Genomic DNA, 20,137 nt, shown 5'->3' on the forward strand with positions numbered 1-20,137 from the left:
CGCGCCGACCCTACTCATTTGAAATTGTAGAATGACGACGACGATGAGTCTCGTGTTATAAAACAAAAGAGGACAACAGAAACAGAGGCAATCTCGTTTATATAACGATTTGAGAAAATACATATTTCCAGCATAGCAGTAGTTAGCGTCAGTGCGTTAATTATTTACCAACCAACGTAGCCTTACACTTTGTAAATTATGCGATGATAGTAAGCTAGCAGACGATCTTGCTGTTTACGTCTCTCGCTGCCGAAGCACGTGTGAGCCGCGGAGTAATACATTTCGCTTTGTTTACATCTACTTTGTTCTAAGGCTGGAAAGACTTTAGTAGCTAATATCGATTCATCTTTACACAGCAGTAACACCATGCAGAGGTTACACTCCATTCAATTAAACATTAAGAAATTTAAAATTCTGAAAGTATTTTCTATTTATTTCTGGTAAAAAAAAAAAAAAAAAAAAAATTATTTTTATATATTCGTTGACAATTTTTTTACAATGATAAACTTCCTTGTGACATATACTTTACTTTGGAATTACATAGTTTATTGCGAGATGAATGCCTATCACAGCTGAATAACAAACAATTTTAAAAATCAGTACTCCAGCATACGTATTAGATCATAATCTTCTCTTTCTCTTCCTTGTTTTGCTTTCGTTGGTTTGTTTGTTTTATACTGCTGTAGTATTTAGTTTCCAGTCTCTAAACTAAATCACACAAATCAACCCTATTAAGAAATTCCCAATAATTCCATATCCCAATAATCTAGATCACTTAGGTTATCAAGGTTATCACTTGAATCACTTGTGTGATCAGTTGAATCACTTGTGTGATAACTTGAATAATCAGTTGAATCGTCCGAATGTTCACCTGGAACTTCATATGGCAATATCAAATCATCAAAATAATTCAAATCTACCGCCTTCATGAAGTCTGGAGGACCTGGCGGTACATACGAATAACACTGTTCATATAAAAGAAACTTATTCACAAGTTGAGGCAATTTAAATTTCCTCACAACTTCTCCCGGAGGCATACCTTTTGTTACTCTCTTCTTTATCCATCGCCTAATTTCTATTCTGCACAAATCTTCCAACCTGCCTGGTTCCCCTATCAAAGAATATAAAACGTAAGTTAAATAATGAAACTAATGTTACACATTATTTTATTTTATTTTATTTATTTATTTATTTTTGAAATGTAATGGTGATCTCGTCAGACGTCCTACAGTTCCTACTGATAGGTACAAATCCTATAATCAATCAACATTCAGATGATCTTAAATCTACCAATCGCGAGTGAATCTGAAGTCTAAAACTCCAATACAAAACGAGTTCTAAAGACAGGCCAATCCTTAGAAACATGTTTAGATACTATAAATCTCTCGTGGCACTAATATTACATCCGTGCCATGAATACTTGTATAACTTCATATAAGTATAAATAATGAAAGAAAAAAAAAGTTAAAATAAAGAATAAGTGAAGTAACCTTATGCAGAAATTACAATATTTCAAAAATCTACATATAGGACAATCCTCTCGCGTTTCTTTCTTTTTTCAGACTTGACATTTATCCTGATAACGGCCCTGTACACCGCTTTTCTAAATCATAAAATGATTTGTTTATGGAAATGTAAAGACATATATTCAAATCTAAGGTACACATTTATCAAAACTAGTTGTCCTCAAAACTGAAAAACATACCCACTATAGTTCCATTTGTCGTCATTAAACATTTTATTTTATATATATAGGGTAGACCGTTTATCTTGGTGCGCCCTTGTAACTTTAAACCCTTTGGAGTACCATCGCATCCGAGTGATGCAAGGGAAGTAGTTCCCTAACTGATAGGCTCTAGAAACCGATATATGGACCAAAACCATTGTTTTTTTGGTTCCACCTGTTCTTGGAAGGACCACTGAATACAATATAATGAGTTTCTCTGTGGTATAAGCACAGTACAGTGATGATGTCAGAGGGAAGTGAGGGGGAAATGTCTGCTGCTTCGCTATTTTTACTTCCTTGTTGTTGCGTGATGTCATTGCCCTGTATAAAGCATATGTATCTTCGTGTGTGTTTCTAAGGTTGCATGATGAATTATCTGATATGGAAATTAATACATGGCTACCCCAAAAACCTTTCCTTTCCGTTCCTACCCCATTTCCTTCTTTCATTTATTTGTTTTATATTGATTAACCATTGGAGCTATTTCATTCACCACCATATTCTTTCAGTTTTCTTTTTGGAAAGTGTACTGAAATATATCATAAGCCTTTCCATATTTTGGCAGGAGGACAATATTTTGATAAATTTCAACCTTCAGATATCATTATTCTTATTATTATGTTAATAAATGTTTTTTTTTTTTCATTTATAGACTTGGTGACATTACTTTCCGGTCAGACCTTGAATTTTCAAAGCAGTATACGAGGGCAACTATTTATATTTTGAGCCTTGGCAGCACTGATTGTAGTTAGGCGCTATTTTTTGTTTGCATAAAAACGTTTGACATTGTTGACCATAACACACACCAAATGTTTTGTCAATAGCTTTATTTCTGTTGTTTACGTTGACTTGAAAATTGCGTAACAGAAAAATGGAATTAATTCGTGAAAATTTTCGTGCGATGATTTATTACGATTTTCGACGTGGATTATCAAGACAAGAGTGCATCGATCAACTTATTTCTATATTTGGCGATGAAGCCTCATTCTTTGCCACTGTGAAACGCTGGTATATCGATTTTACTCGTGGCCGCCATTCGCTCACTGACGAAATTCGCGAAGCAGTTGTTATTCAAGAAAACATTGATGCTGTGCTAAACCTAATACTGCAAGATCGTCATGTGACATACTGTGAGATTGAGGCAACCCTCGGCATTAGTTCCACAAGCATATATAAAATATTACATGATCATTTAGCTGTGAGAAAGGTTTGTTCTCGTTGGATCCCACATAATTTGACAAAAACTCAAAAAGAAGCTCGCGTCGGTTGGTATACACAAATGCTCAATAAATGCAATGGCGGTGCTTTTAAAGACGTATATGAGATTGTAACAGGTGTCGAATCATGGATATATGCATATGAGCCGGAATGTAAACAGCAGTCGACTGTATCGGTGTTTCAAGATGAACCAAATCCAACAAAAGTTGTTTGCACTCGAAGCACATTGAAACAAATGATCGCCTGTTTTTTTGGGAAAACTGGTCATGTGGTAACTGTGCCTTTAGAGGAACGTAGAACGGTCAACTCTGAATAAAATACAACAATTTGCCGGAGGTCTTCGGTCAAATATGGAAAACAAACAAGCGCCGTCGGATCATTCTTCATCAAGACAATGCGAGCTCTTATACATCTAGTCTAACAGCCGACTATTTGAACACTTAAAAAATAGAATTGATGGGTCATCCGCCGTACAGTCCTGATTTGGCACCCAAGAACGATTTCTTGTTCCCGAATGTCAAGAATAAATTGCGTGGACAACGATTTTCGATGGGCAAAAAATTCGATCGGACGATATGATCCTTGAAAATGAACGCATCAGTAGCCACTGGTAACGAAGAACAACAAGCACTAATGAAGCCTGATCTTAACCAAAACTGGTAGCGGCATTGGGAGTATATTATGCCACAATTTCTTGGTACTTGCAAAAATTTAGACAAATGAAGAAGGTTGATATACGGGCTCTTCATGAAGAGCACATGACGCGCCACCTGAAAGTGTGCCTTTCTCTGCTCTCCTGGAACCGAAATGTTCCATTTTTGCAAAAGAATAGTAGTACGTAGTGAAAAATAGATTTTGTACGATGAACATCTACTCTATACAATGGCTAGATGTCGATGAACCAAAATAAGTGCTGACGCCAACTCGTCATCAATAAATATAATGGTGACAAATTTGTCTATGTGCTGCTGGTATTATTTACTATTCGCTCTTTAAAAATTCAATGCTGAGAAATACTGAAAACAACTGTTATATCGTCAAGAAAACGCCAAACTCCATATGGTGGGACAACAGTGCAAACACTACACTATTAGCACCGAGACTCTTCCGCATCCATCATATATCAAATCTCTCACCAATCGACAACTAACTACTTTGTGGACCATCTTTTAGCTGAGAAAAGGCTCGCTAAACCGTCAAACTGCCAAAAAAAAAAAAAAAAAATCTCCAGTTGAACTTCTACGAAAGTGGATTCAATGTGATTGTTAACTCATTGTATAGCACCTAATTGCTCCATATTTTGATTAACGAAATTCCTTAGTACTCAGTAACTATTGCTTAACGTTTCATAATAAAATTAATAAATAAAGTAAAATAGAAAAGACGTACGTGGACATGCAACTGCCTAATATTTTGCATGTACCATATTTTATAAGTTTTCTTGTTGATAAATTGTATATGCTCTCGATTCAGTGATATAAGAATGTACTTTCAGAACAATTAAATTTGCAACTTATCTATTACATTCAAGAAATGGCTTGAGTATTATTTTATGAAATACTGAAAAATTTACTCATCGTTAGCCATGTCTTTTAACCCAAAAACCTGGAACGTTTCTTTCCCAATTAATAAAACAAAAGGATTAAAACGTGGAAAAGTATAGCTGAATAAGATAATGTGTACTAAAGAACAATATAACGAACTAATACACAAATGGTTTATTTTATGTTTTTAGATAAGTAGACGACTGTCTTATCATTTCATGATACCACAAACGATGCCAAATAGCTCCGTAATTTTTCATCGACTAACTCACACAAAATTTTCCCTCGTCTAGTCCTACTTTTTGTTTAATTATCCTGAATCTAAGTTAAGTTTGAGAGCTTTATTCTAGTAGACCTTGTGTCGCATGCATTCTATTCTAATACACCACGTCTTAACATTTCAAATTCTGAATTATTATCATTTTCTATAAGTTATCTGACAACGTGCAGACTTTTTTATACTTTTTACAAAATGATAAAAAAAAAGTTTTAAAATAGGAACAACTTATAATTAAAATAAGAATGTAAATCATACTTAAGAATAGAACTCATACCTATCATTGAGTGAATTTCCTTCCATTTCCCTTTTGGAACACACAAATTTCTCTCAAGCTTTTCAATGTGTTTGGAAACGCCGAATGTTCCGAACTGGAGAAGAAATTTTAAACTATTCTCGTACTGCTCAGTTAGGTAATCACGTATGTTAAATCCATGGAAATTTCTTCCACGAAACCCACGGTAATCAGAAGCATTGCAGCACCACTTAATCAAGTCGATATGTGAGTACTTCGTATGTGGAAGGAGTACTTCGAAGAGCTTTGGATTGAGGAAGATTGCATGAGCGAAAATGTCAGGCCCAGGAAAAGTACTGTCTCTGAAATAAACAAGTAACAGAGAATTAAAAGATTATTAATGAAACACATATATAGTTAGAACAAAGCGATCTCATAGCAAACATGAAAATGAAATTACTGATCAGAAAATAATTCAAGTTCGTAACCCAACACAATATTGCCGTGCGTATAAAACTTAAAAAAATACGTAAGAAGAGAAAGAAAAGAACAGAAGCTGACAAGGGAACCTTCCGAAAATGATAGTTGCAGTGAAAGATGTGACCTATGCCAATTGAAAGAGCTGTAAAAGAGATGAGCATTCCCAAAAAATTAGCTGCCCATAGCAATAGGTTCAAGAAATATAAGGGGTGGAAGTTCGGGAAACAGCAAGGTTGGACAAGGGGGAAAAGTGCAAATTCCGCAAAAAAAAGGGGGGCACGGCAAAATACAATGCTGGCAAGTGATGTATAGAAAGAGTCTTGCCACAATAAGGAACAAATGAAGGCCACCAGTGGGGTTAACAGTGTTGCCAACTGAAATTAAAGTACATGTTTTTCAAAGAGCACTATATGAAGTGAGTGCAATATTCAGTGTCAATCTGTCATGTAGAACATAAGATATGACGTGTATAATCAGTGGTACAATCTAACAAAAGAAAATAAAAAAAAAACAGAAGTACGGAAAATACGAAAAAGACGGAGTTGGCCATAATGCGCCACATTTGATCACGAGATGTGCATATTAGAATGAACAAAGCAAGAAGCACCTACTATGCAGGAAGCCGACGTACCAAGAGTCGAAAAGAAAAACGAGTTCCAAAGTTGGCAACACTGGCCATGAACATTCAGACAAGTCTAATATAGTTAGGCCACTCGCTTCACAAAAAGAAAATTCCGGCAACAGGCATCACTCGGAATGCATCAATGCTAGTGATTGAGGCAATGTCAAGTCGGGGAACATGAAATGGTTGGGTTGAGCCAACAACCGATAATAGAAGTAGTGAACATTATGTCATGGTTGGGTCGTATGTGGGAATATACAGGGTGTCCCATCAAACTTTGTGACCTGAAAGATTTGCGAAACGAACAAAAGTGTGACGGATCCAGTTGTGCAGGAATGTACCAACGTCAGCGGGTGATAACTCTGTGAGAAGCAAGTGCCCCCAGGATCCCCATCATAGGGCCCCAGGAGCCAACTTTAAACTTTCAAATGACAACAGGGACCGAGTGGTACCTCTTTCGATAGATCATGGAATGTGCAACAACACCTATAGGAAGCATTTGCTATATGAAGCATGGTTTTCAAAATGGCCGCCACAAATATATGTTGTGTCTTAACATGGCATCGAACATTGTGATCTCAAATTGCTGCGAAGCGAAAAGAAATGTTGCAAATTTAATTGCACAGGAATGTACTCATGTCGAGGACCAAGAAAACTTTGTAAGAAGCAAGTCCCCCAAGACCTCCATCATAAGGCTCGAGGGGTCAACCGCAACGTTTCAAATGGGAACAGGGGGCGGATGATATTTCTCTGGATACAACACCGCCTATAAGAAGCATTTGATGCATCGGGTTTCAAAATGTCCGCCAAAAATGCACGTTGTTCTTGTCGCCGAGCAGATATTTTTGGCGGACATTTTGAACTCCCATATAGTACATATTTCTGATATGCGTTGTTGCATATTCCAAGATTTATCGAAAGAAATATAACTCGACCGATGGTGCTATTTGAAATTTTGAAGTTGGCCCCTGGGACCTTATGATGGGGGAATTGGGGGCACGTGCGTCTCACAGAAGTTTGTCGCTCGCTGACATGGGTACATTCCTGCACAACTGGATGTGTCAAATTTTTTTCGCATTGAAACTATTTCAGTCGCAGAGTTAGGTGGGACACTCTGGATATATCATATAGGCGGTGATAGTACCGCAGACAGCAGCACACAGCAGATGAAGCCTTTGATTATGTTTGCTTTCTCCAGGTGTGGATATGTGATAGAAAGACCACCAAAGGTTCCGACACCTCTAGAGTACTGTTTGGAGACATTCACAAGCGATCATTGTACCATGTGTGACGGATTGACAGTATTCCGCTATGCTCACTGCAAATGTATCTTCTGTTTGGACCATTGTCTCATCGAACAATTGCACGTACAATGTTGACGAGCATGTACAAATGATGCGAAGGCTAATGCCTGTTGCCGGAATTTTCTTTTTGTGAAGCGAGTGGCCTAACTATATTAGACTTGTCTGGATTTTCATGGCCAGTGTTGCCAACTTTGGAACTCGTATTTCTCTTCGAGTCTGGGAACGTCGGCTTCCTGCATAGTTGGTGCTTCTTGCTTTGTTCATTCTAATATGCACAGCTTGTGATAAAATGTGGCGCATTATGGCCAACTCCGTCTATTCCGTATTTTTCGTACTTCTGTTTTTTTATTTTCTTTTGTTAGATTATACCACTGATTATACACGTCATATCTTATGTTCTACATGACAGATTGACACTGAATATTGCACTCACTTCATATAGTGCTCTTTGAAAAACATGTACTTTTCATTGCAGTTGGCAACACTGTTAACCCCACTGGTAGCCTTCATTTGTTCCTTATTGTGGCAAGACTCTTTCTATACATCACTTGTCAGCATTGTATTTTGCCGTGCCCCACCTTTTTTGCGGAATTTGCACTTATCCCCCTTGTCCAACCTTGCTGTTTCCCGAACTTCCACCCCTTATATTTCTTGAACCTATTGCTATGGGCAGCTAATTTTTTGGGAATGCTCATCTCTTTTACAGCTCTTACAATTGGCATAGATCGCATCTTTCACTGCAACTATCATTTTCGGAAGGTTCCCTTGTGAGAAGCATATGAAGTTCCCTTTCCAGCGTCGCGTAAAAGTGTTAAATTCTCCTGTTAAAAGTCACCTGGTCCTACAAATACACAGTCACCCCCTTGAGTCAGATTGAGAATGTACATTTCGTACCTATCAAATATACAAATATTGTGCAGTACTTTTGTTACAAGCGTTCCCCCATTAAACATTCTATATTATATTCCTGCCCAACCCTCACCATGCTTTCACCAGCAATTTCCAACCAGGATATCTTGTTCCAATCTGGAAACAAGTAGCCTTTCAAAAAATTATACCGAAAATAGAAATTCAGCAACCACGAAATACCCTATTACGATTTTCGTGATGAAATATTCTTCCTACAGAAAATCATGAATCTTAGTTATCCCCACCCCTTACCTCAAACTGAAAATCCATGGTTCGCTGATAGAATAGTAATGGAAATACATCTCCATTTCTTTCTGATCAACGTGAAAGAATCTTTGAGAAAGATGTTGAGAATTCTTATGCGGAAGACACGGTTGAATATAGTTCTGTGAAAAGATATGTACACTCATGTCCAAATGATTGTCACATGTCACATAGCTGTAACAGTCTTATTGCGTGATGAAATTGGATAATGATATCGCAGGGTACTTTTAATACTGCTACTATGTGTATAATCGGGAAATGTATATTTGTGGTAAATTTCATTTAAAACAATTTAAAAAAATAAAATACGAAAATTAGAATGTTGCTAAATGGGCAAGAAAAGTTTTTTCGTTATATTGTTCTTATTTACAGCTCTTTTGACATGAAATTTACCACATACAAGTCTTTACCGATTATACACATAGTAACATTATAAGAAATACCGGGCGAAATCGTTATCAACTTATATTCCTACAACAACATATTTATAGACATGCGACAATCATTTTGGGCATGACTGTACATGGGGAGCTTAATATTGCAAAAGCATCGGTAATATTTGTACAGATTGAAAAGGGAGTAATATTTCGTCAAAATAGATAGCTAGACAGTGAAAGAAGGGGCTTCGTACGTTTTCTCCTTCCTAGAAAAATGACAATTATTTTTCGTAAGTGTGAACATTGTCAACGTAGAGCCCCCCGCTAAAATTCTCTTGGGGCTCCTTGCAAGAAATTCTGAACTCAACACTAATTTGCTTGCTTGTATAACATTAATCATTATTCCTCCGAAAACGAACATTTTTTTTTTATTTTCTGCTATCATTTGGAGCTGGCAATGGAATACGGAACTTGTAAGGAAGGAAGATAACAGTAGAAGAAAAAGAAAGCTGTATGGCAGTTTCTGAAGGAAAAGTGATGAAATATAACTGCTATGAACGACCTCATTGTCTAGTTCTCTCCTCAAAAAATTATAGCAAAGCACTCCATTCCAAGAGCAGTGATACCAAAGATCATGGCCAATACATATAATTAGTTTCCAATATTTTTTGAATAGGCTTTTACTCTGCATGCTTTATTTTGTAATGTCAATTTCAACAAAACAAAGGTACTGTCCGTTAAACACGCGCATTTTTTAATCTCTAACTTTCTAATTATTATTATTATTATTATTATTATTATTATTATTATTATTATTATTATTATTATTATTATTAAATAAGTTTCGGGTGCGAGACTCCCGCTCTGGATCCGGGTACCCGATTGTTGGAGTTAAAAAAGGACTATACTTATAATAGTGAGTATGATATTCGAATATTTGGCCTTGTAATATTAGCTTTCCGTTTGTTCTATTTGACGTCATATTACATCTGAGCAAGTCTAAACTTATTTCCAAAGGTAAATAATCATTATTTTAAGGTAAAAGAGATAAGATTACTTACTGATAGGGAAGGATATACACTTTCATTTTGGTACTGATTTAGTTTTCATTTCGCTACTATCAACACTTGAACCACCATAATATCAATTAATATTAATTAATATTAACCATAATTACTGTATATACAGCTGAATTATGCTATCATAAAATTTAACTAGTAACAAAAATTTTAGGAATGATCCAAAAAGTATCAAAAGGTTAGGATCTTGGCAAGAATTTTAGGAATGATCAAAAAAAAAATGGATGAAAAGATTGCGTTCTTGGCCAAGAATTTTAGGAATGTTCCAAAAAAAAAAAATCAAAAGATTGCGATCCTGGCCAATAATTAGTTTTTGGATCAGGAGCCACAAAATTTTTGAATGGCCCTTAAATCCAGTTTTCGTATTTTCTGCGGAATAAGCACATAATACTGAGTTAAGTGATAGTTTGGGTTTGACTACACTATAAGTAGTTCTCCAGATATAAGGCGTACAAGGAAATTTTTGATTAAAATATATTGGATCTTTTGATCCAAAAAGAAATAAATAAAACCAAGCAGTATTTGAAGATTGCCTTGGCATCATGTTGTTACATGTTGCGTGACTTATGCTAAAACTTTCTTTGCTTCCAAAAGAGAAAGAGTTTCATTCAGGAGTTGTGCATTTTGTGTTGTATTATTCCCTTTAATTACTCGTAAAATGTTTCCGACTGTAATTACAAATGAACACTTTTTTTTTTTTTTTTTTTTTTTTTTTTTTTTTTTTTTTGTTCGCGTTCGTGTTCGTGTAAAAAATTATGGAAGTTTCTACTTCGTTCCACCAGAAAAGAAATATCGCGCTCCATGGTTTCATTTCCGGAAAATAACAAATTCTCAGGAAAGTGTTCCTTTCAAACACTTCCAAAAAGTTACCCGACACCCCATATCTGACAGAGCGTAAAAGTTAACGATTTACTTAATAAGGTGTCAGTCGTCCACTTGATTCAGTCACAGCGAGCACCCTAATGGAAAGGCTTTCAACTTGTTTCTGATAAACATTAAGTGTTATGAACCCTCACTCCTCCTCAAGCCGGCACTCAAAAGTTCTGGCAAATTAGGACGATTCGACCGTGTCCTCAAACGGCGTTCCACATTTAACCCTATATGTTCGATTGGGATAATATGGTGACTTTGGGCATTCCAATTCAGTTATAGACAGGAATATCGCCATCACACTTCATAACAACAGGGAGTCTGGATAGGGGCATTGGTTCATTTCGTAGAACTGTCACAGTGTAGAAAAGCATGAATTGTCCGAACTGTTCACGAATTGTACGTTGTTCACATCACCAGGGGCGGCAAGCAGAAAGAACTTCACGCCACGACACAATCGAATTTCACTGTTGGCATCATAATATCTTTCCTCACACTATATGACACACAGCAAATCTGCAAAATAACACCGAGATTAACTGCATAAAAGAGAACCAATAAAGATCAGAATAATGGTAGATTTCACACTAACTTACTTAGAACGAAAATTAACATCTGCGCCCATTTCGATTAACTTTTCGGCTAATAGCAATTTGTCTTCTGTCTGAAGATAATTCACATCCACAAGAGGAGGTGCGGAATCTTCATCCTCCACGTTCACATTCATGCCTAAAAGGAAATAACATTATACATTAGTAGAAACGAATTTAAGAATAAGAATGGGATGATAGATGGTAGTGATTCCAAAAGTAGAGTGGGTGTTCAAAAATTGTACAGCGCTTATCCTAATACCGAGCGGCCACACAAGCAGCTATTCGGGAAGGTAGTCGTTTCTACAGATGCTGATTAACCTACGAAAGTAACTCCATCATGGCCTGTTCCAAGAAAAACGGGTCACTAACACGGACCATTGGGCCTGGTAGTGTACGTGGTACTTTACCACGAAGTTTGAACGGTAGGCAGTCGGTAGGCCCTTATTGGGAGAAAGCGATCGCTGCCTCCAAAATGCCAATATATGTCTGGTACAGATAGTTATTTCAGCCATTGGTTCCGGGAACGTACGATGTACCTCTTCCGTAATAGTGGTAGGTAGGGAATTAACACAATGTTGACTCACTGGGGAATGGAAGCCTTTGGGGTACCTGCCAAATCGGCAAGTAACGCGTACTCTTGGGTCCGGGAGACGTAGCTGGCTGCATACGTGGTACCTCAGCACGGAGTTTGAACGATCTCAGGCAGGCTATACCACGAACCGAGTCCTACCCACTGGATTTCCTGAATTCGGTTGGTCTCTGCCAGGCTGTGGTCGTACTATGGGATTCTGTTACTTGGAGATTAAGTACTTCGAGGGGGAGGTGACCTTGCCTTATGATGCTCCGGTGCCAACACTGCTTACTCTGGAAGGCCTCTTCTTGCTAGGAAGCTTTTCAACTAGTTCTTTAGGCATAATTCTAATTCTATTAGGCATTCAGTCATACCGTTCATTAGCAAAGGATGCCATAGGATTCGTTAACAATTATGTGAAAGAAAAGAAGAAAAAAAAGATTGTAGAGACAGTGGCGTAACTACAGGTTTGGGGGCCTCTCCGCAGACAGCGTGGAGTGGGGCCCCTTCTCTACGTCCAACTTCACGATTTGTGGGCCCCTGATGGCTTGAGCCCTCCCATCCACAATGCGGGGTCTGCGGGGCCCTTATTTACGCCCCTGTGTAGAGAACTCTTCTTTCCAAAAATTTTGAAATTTTTAATTAAGAAAAATCACATTTTTGTGTCTTTTTTCTCTTCGGAAAATGACATTTATCAAGAAATTTTATACCCCAGTTATACACACCAACATAACAACTAATTTAATAAAATATTATCTATTATCTTATACGAAATTCGGCGGTCTCGAATTACCTTCGTCTTTTATTTTAACAAAAGATTCCTTGGATCTGTAGGGAAGCTTTCTGTAAAATTCAATAAAAAAAAAATTCAATGCCATCAACAATATTAATTCTTAACCATTATAATCAAGTATCTTTCATTAATTTTTTCTTGTTGTTGTTGGAAAAAGATAGTGATTAAGTTCTGCTTTATATTACTGGCTATATATATTTTGAAAACAGGAATATTTTAAAAACAGTATGTATATATAAACTGTTTTTAAAATATTCCTTCCACAAATACAAAATTTATATTGATTTTTAGAAATAGGTTTATAATGTAAGATAAATAAAGATAATTAAAATATACAATTAGAAGTAACGTACATCAATTTACTGGAATGTTTTTATTATTATTATTATTATTATTTTTAACATTAAAAATACATTGCATGAACTGTTAAGGGTCGTTATAAGATTTCCTTTCCTGGAATTTGTAACATTGAAATCACCATTATTCAAGAGATTAGATGTATCCGTTTCGTATGACACTGATATAACATAGTTATCACTACTACTATTTATCACCTTTTACTACATACAAAGGGTGTTCAAAAAGTTTTGCAGAGTGGTCTCTATTTTTTTTATTTGTTGCAGGAGGAGAATCAATTTTTTTTTAAGAACATACTTGGAACATTCAGCTATACACTGAGCCTACTCAATGTAGCCTCCATCAGCTGTGACGCATCTGGTCCAACGTTCTTTCCATGATGTAAATGCACTTTGGTAAAATTCTGGGGATTGACTTTCATACCATCGCTTGACACAGGAAATAAGGTCTTTCTCACTGTCAAATGTTTTACCGCGCAGGTGGGCCTTCAGACAACCAAAGAGGAAAAAATCAGATGGAGCCAAGTCCGGACTGTAGGGAGGATGAGGAACAATTTTCCAACCCATTTTCGTGATTTTCTCCTGCGTCACAAGGGCTGTATGGGGTTTGGCATTGTCATTGTATAGTCTGATGAGCTTACCCTGAAGCTGTGGTCTGTGGGTCTTGATGGCACGTTGCAGCTTGTCCAATGACAAACAGTAACGGTCCTTGTTAATTGTGGAGCTTGTCCTTGGATGATTTGATTAATGGTCTCCTTATTCACATCACTCACTACCGTCGATGGTCTACCGCATCGTGGATTGTCCAGTAGAGAGAAATCACCTTCTTTCAACCTCTACAACCACCGCTGGATACTGCTGCGATGCAATGCGACATAAACAGGGAGCAACTTCGTGTGAATCGATGTGGCAGAGTCATCGCCGGTCTTGAAGAGAAACTCCATCACCGACCGTTGTCACAACCTGACATCTACTTCACAGTCCATTATTGCTCACCTGTAAATAAAAGAAAATACTTTTATATACCAACTTATAGCTAAATGTTCCAAGTATGTTCACAAAAAATTTTATTCTCCTCCTGAAAAAAGAAATTAGAGACCACTGTGCAAAACTTTTTGAACACCCTTTGTATATAATCAAAAACATACAAAACTTTCTTTGATAATTTGTTTTTTCAATTTAGTGACATTTTAATTATATTTTTATTAATTATCCGTCTTATGTGAAAATAATAGCTTTTCATAATAATCATTAATTTTTCCATCCTCTTAATTTTATCCATTAAATTATATATTAACTTCCCAAATTCAAGAAAATCCCCCTTTCATAGTAGTGAAAATTATAAAAATGTTAATTTTAACTTTAATCAAATAGTTTTGATTTTAACAGTTACTTTTTTGACATTAATTTTTAATTTAATCAGTTACCTTTTGATAGCTTTAATTTTTAATTTTAACCCGTTAAATTTTTCATTAACTTTTCCTGCTATGTTAACAGTACAGAGTAGAAAAAAAAAGTTTTATTGTATTACTGTGAATTCAGCACTAAATATTGCTGCAATATCGGTGACAGGTATTGAGACACTAATGTGGAATTTACTGTATTTCGACAATATACAGTAGATTCACTGTAATATAAAGATGTATTTAGAAATAAATTTATTCTATGTATATGAATACTACGAGTACGTACACGGCGTTTGGATTTAACTCATGTTTCACGTTATTTCTCGAAAAGTTTGCATTACTGATCTGCGTTTACTATTTCTCGAAAAGTTTGCAACACTGATCTGCGTTTACTATTTCTCGAAAAGTTTGCAACACTGATCTGCATTTACTTTGTCTTTATTTTTATTGTTGCTTCCAATGATATCCAATTTAGGTCATTCGATTTACAAAACACATAACTTTTCTTGGGTTGGCAACACTGTCATCCGGTGGTTTCCGTCAATATACAGGCAGGTGTCCTCCTTTCTCTACTTGCTTCTTATAAAGTTTCGTTTCTCTTGTCTCATTTGGTTCCTCCGTTATCACGGTTGGACATTCCAAATTATATTATAATGTGGAATCGTCATTTCATGACTTTGTCGTCACGTCGGCATGAGTTAACGTTGTCGTAGGGAGCTGCTATTTCACTAATGCGTGTTTGCAATCGCATAGAATACATTTCACGGGTGTGCGTATCGTAACACGAAATTACCTTATATAAGGAACATTATATATATATAACGAGATCATAATGCTTGTGTTAGTGTAATGATAATAACACTCAAGTAACCAATGTCTGCCTCTAGGTTACTCAAGATTTTAAATTTCCTCTTTTAACTTAAAAAAATGTGTGATTATATTACTTTAAAAAGTAGATTATTAATAGAGACCGAATGTTCGGGCACTAAAAAACAGAAAACAGGCAGTCAAAAAGACACTTATAATTCAAAAAATACGCATTAAAATATTTTCGAAATAATGAACACAAACATTCAATGACATATAAAATCTGAAATTAACCCTTTATTTGACCGCTGCTTACAGGGAAGATCGCCTTCTATTGCGTTATATGCAAAATTATATCTTCAGTGATCGTTTAATTGACATTATTGTTTTTACACAATATTCATACACATCATTTGTACATCACTTGTTTCCATAGCTGTAATCTTTATCAACAGTGGACAGTCAAATTCAGTTCTGCAGAAGCTTTATGCCCAGAATTCCGCGAAAAGTTTATTTTATTTGTGATTATCTGGTCTGCAGAAAGATATCTATGCTATACCGCAGCGAATTACTCCTGAGATATAGTCCTAATTATAACTGACCATATTATAGGCAATGTTGGTCATGGTCACTTGCAACACATGCTTAACTATTTTAGGGCAATGGTGCTTACTAGCAACATGTAATTAGCTATTTTAAGGCAATGATGCTAGGAAATAAACATCCTGCATTTTGTATCCAAGGTACAAAAATACTTTAAAAATTACGAAATCGTCGTCAGAAAGACGTATTTTTACCACAAAAACAAACAAAAAACATTTTAACGGAAATTGCTGAATGTTTGTCAATTAAAGGATTAAGCCATATGTAGTGACCAAATATTCTAGAAATGTAACTTCCTGATCATTTTTGTAAAGAACATCTTCTAAAGAAAGAAGCATGAAATTCTTTACATATCTAATAATAAATTATTCCCAGCATTTTATCACTTCCCAAAGTATTCCAAAGTTCTGTGGAGAACCCGACTGCCCCCAGTCCTGTCATATTTTGGAAGGTCAATTTCTATATTGGAATGAAAGATTTATTTATAATCACGATTCTAGATGCTTAAGTTTGGAGATGCCAGTCATTGTAGAAGTCCCAGACATACAAGCATTCATAGAATCTATAGAATCATTCTAACAGCAGGTGTAAACTACGCATAGCTGGAAAAATTAATGACAAATTTGAAGAACTAAAAATTAAAACTTAAAGCTCTGAAAAAAATAATACATTAAATTTAAAACTAATGTAAGAAAGTAACGGTTAAAATAACGTCAGTTTCAAAATTATTTTATTAAAATTAAAATTAAAAACTGCAATTTTTAATACTATGCAATACGAATTATTTTGAACTGGTTAAGTTAATGTAAAATCTAATGGATAAAATTATGAACATGGAAAAATTATTCGATTATTATTAACGGTTAGGGTTTTCATACAAAACTGTTAATAAAAATAAATTGTACTAAATTAAGAAACAATGGGTGCACGGGGTCTCAATGAAGGGAGAGAATTGAAATTTGGACCCATTACAGTGGCTCGAATTTAATCTTCAACTGTACGTCAACGACTCGGTATTGAAGAGCATCGAATCTAAACTTTAGCAACAAGGGATATTGGTATAACAAGGTGTCTACTAAAATACCAAAATGAAATTTCGTCACTTTTTCGTGACCTTTCCTTTACCAAATCATAAAATTTCATAACCTTCAAAAACTAATAACAGTACCTATAATCTTTAACACTTATCTTTATCTTATCTCTACTTTCAAAGGCTGTTCCTTGTAGCGATAAAAACTTGGAGCTTTCGGCGATGCGATGCGATTTGCATCGACACTGCCCAATGACGTCAGCTGAAAGACAATTTCAAGAACGAATTTGGGTACGAATTAGGCTGAATTTTCATGCATGCGATAGAACCGTGCTTTGTTTGCGATTTGGTAGCGTCTAAAGCTAACCATATAGACATTTTTGGCGGCAAATTTTGAGGTTTTATAGAACAAACTTTTCCAGTCTATTTATATTTGTACAGATAAAAAATCGTCACCCAAAAGCCAAATTTCGTGACTTTTCTTGAATTTCACAACTGTTTTCTGATTTCGTGACTTTTTCATGACTTTCGTGACCGATAGAAACCCTGTATAATTATTACAAGATACTAGCACAGATATGTCTATGTAATATCAGTTGATATGAAAGGGGTCCTTCAATAATGGTAATTTGATTGTTATAAAGGACCCGAGGGAAGGCCTCGTGATGACTCAGTCCAGTGTAGTCATACTTAACATGGATGATATTAAGAAAATAAATAAAACTATTAAACACAGAAAATTAATGTACGTTATTTTACTTGTGTTTTTTCAGCTTTGTTTTAAAAAACGCACATTTTAAGGCAGCTCAAATATGGAAAAGGGCATAATTAGTCTTTTACCTATATTAATTCTATACAACAGAAAGTATCTTACATTTTTTCTCAATGATTTAAACCAGAAAGTTCTTAATGAAAAATGCTTGAATAAGAATTAATATTTTTCAATTGTGTAGCTTAAGTTGCTGCTTCTATTAATTCATCCAATTCTACAGAACAGCTTTTAATTTAATATTTAGAATGGTGTATGGTGTATGTACTTAAGTACACGTTGAAATAGCAGCAAAAATAAAATAATTTCGTTTATTGAATTGTTTTATAAAAAAGGCTTCATACAAACCAAAATGGTCTTTTCTTTAATATTTTTGTAGCAGGAATTGGGAAATTATCAAATCTCCTACGAGACAGCAAACAATACTATATAAATCGATATGTAAAACAGAGTATTACACTTTTGCTTGGTAAACATAGCCATTATTCGGAAAAAGGATACGTAAGCATGTGACTTTTCTGAATTAAAATAGGCAAAATGGCGATTTTTTTTTTAAACATCAAAATACCCATGTCAAAGAATCCTGTAATTAACCATACGGCCGAAGATCTAAACGAATTCAAAATTTGCTCCTACTCATCGTAATTTTTTTCGATTTAAAATTTTCCGAAAAATCTCTTTCATATTGATGCTTCACTCCACACAACTGAAACATTTCTGAACTGTTTTTCTGAACTGAACATGACATTAATAGAAAAGATGAAGAAAGATTTTCATTCAAACTTGAAAAATTTTCTTAACTGATTTTAGTATCTGACAGTACACTTCAGCTCAAGTACGTGGCAGAACATATGCTAAGTTTTTAAAATGTGGTTGAGCATAACTGCACACACATTCTAGAAGCCGGTAAAGAGATAAAATGGTTGATCGCAGTTTAATATGTCTTAGTAACAGGTGAAATACGTATTCATAAACGTGGATCTATATTTTCTATAGTTTTATGTACAACCTTTAGGAAAACTACGAAAACTAATGATAAAATCCAGGATAATGTGGACTCAAATAACATATACACCAGTTTATAAAAATTCAACAATTTTTACGGAAGTTATCACTGAACTTTGAAATATATATATATATATATATATATATATATATATATATATATATATATATATATATATATATCGAACATATTGGAGGCTACCAAATTCTACCCTTGATGCTTGACTGATTTTAACACCATGCAGTTGGGACTATTGAGAAACCTCCAAGAAAATACACGTCATATTACATCGAAAGATTCAGTTTGGTTAAAGTTATTAAGGAAAATATTTTGAAAAAGCTCAAATTTACGGTCACTTTTCTCTTGATACCATGGGCAATTGTGTTTTAAAATAGTTTCTTTGAATTCAGGATCCTTAAACTGGCATATAAAGCGCCATGAGAAATGTATACGTCATAAGTGGTACTTCAAAGATCCCAACTTTAAAGTCTTTTTTTCTTGTAACCCCATGGATGGATACGTTCAGAAATAATGTCATTGGATTCTGCGTCTTCAAATTAGCATGAAAAGAGCAATCAGAAATTTATTCAAACGTGGGCACTTTTTACCAATGGGATGATCATTAGTTCTTTGGGGAAGCTATCTCCTTGTACTCGCTTATCCATGATTGATTTCAACCACAACTAATGTGGACGTCCTAAAGAAACGCTTTGTTTTATCCAAATTAAACGAATTCTACAAAGTTTATAGGGGAAAATGTACAATGGGTAAACTTGTAACATGGGGTGAATTTTCTCCTTATTCCTGACGAATTGTAACTCCAACGAACATAATTACTTCGGAAGATTGGGGGAGGGACATACAGTTTCATTAAAATCGGATTAGTTAGATAGAAGTTATCTTGGAACAGACACATAGACAGAAATGGTGTTGAGTCGATTTGTAGAAGCTTGGTAAGCACACTTCAATTATGAATTTACGTGTACCAATTTTGTGTGTTTTCTTACGTCACTTTCCAAATATCAGATATGTTTATTTAATGACACTGAGCCTATTCTAATTTGAGTTCTGTATTTAAAAGCCTGACGGATCAGTGTGGAATTACAAACATATATATATATATTCGGAAACATAATACAAAATGTTTTCATATATGACATTACATTCATATACAGACGAAATACGTAAGTTTTCTTCTGAAAGTGTCTGTCAATATTCTTTGTTTTATGCCATGTTAAAATTCTTAGTATCCTTCTCGACGCTTTTTTTTTTTTTTTTTTTTTAATAACGCAATAACA

At 35.2% G+C, this 20,137-nt stretch overlaps 1 protein-coding gene across 2 annotated transcripts in view; it reads right to left on the reverse strand.

The window, feature by feature from the left end:
* Positions 1-402: 402 nt before the first annotated feature.
* LOC145686458 (uncharacterized) overlaps positions 403-20,137 on the reverse strand; it is a 136,753-nt gene continuing 117,018 nt past the window's right edge. For both annotated transcript variants that reach the window (XM_081759775.1, XM_081759776.1), the window contains 3 exons: positions 11,502-11,634; positions 5,043-5,362; positions 403-1,111 (listed from right to left, as the gene is read on the reverse strand). In XM_081759775.1, coding sequence (XP_081615901.1) covers positions 732-1,111; positions 5,043-5,362; positions 11,502-11,634 — 833 coding nt within the window. In that variant the 3' untranslated portion in view covers positions 403-731. The remainder of the gene's footprint in view (positions 1,112-5,042; positions 5,363-11,501; positions 11,635-20,137) is intronic.

This window comes from Thermobia domestica, chromosome 5 (genome assembly GCF_964235325.1).
Source record: "Thermobia domestica chromosome 5, izTheDome1.hap1.1, whole genome shotgun sequence".
Taxonomy (NCBI): domain Eukaryota; kingdom Metazoa; phylum Arthropoda; class Insecta; order Zygentoma; family Lepismatidae; genus Thermobia; species Thermobia domestica.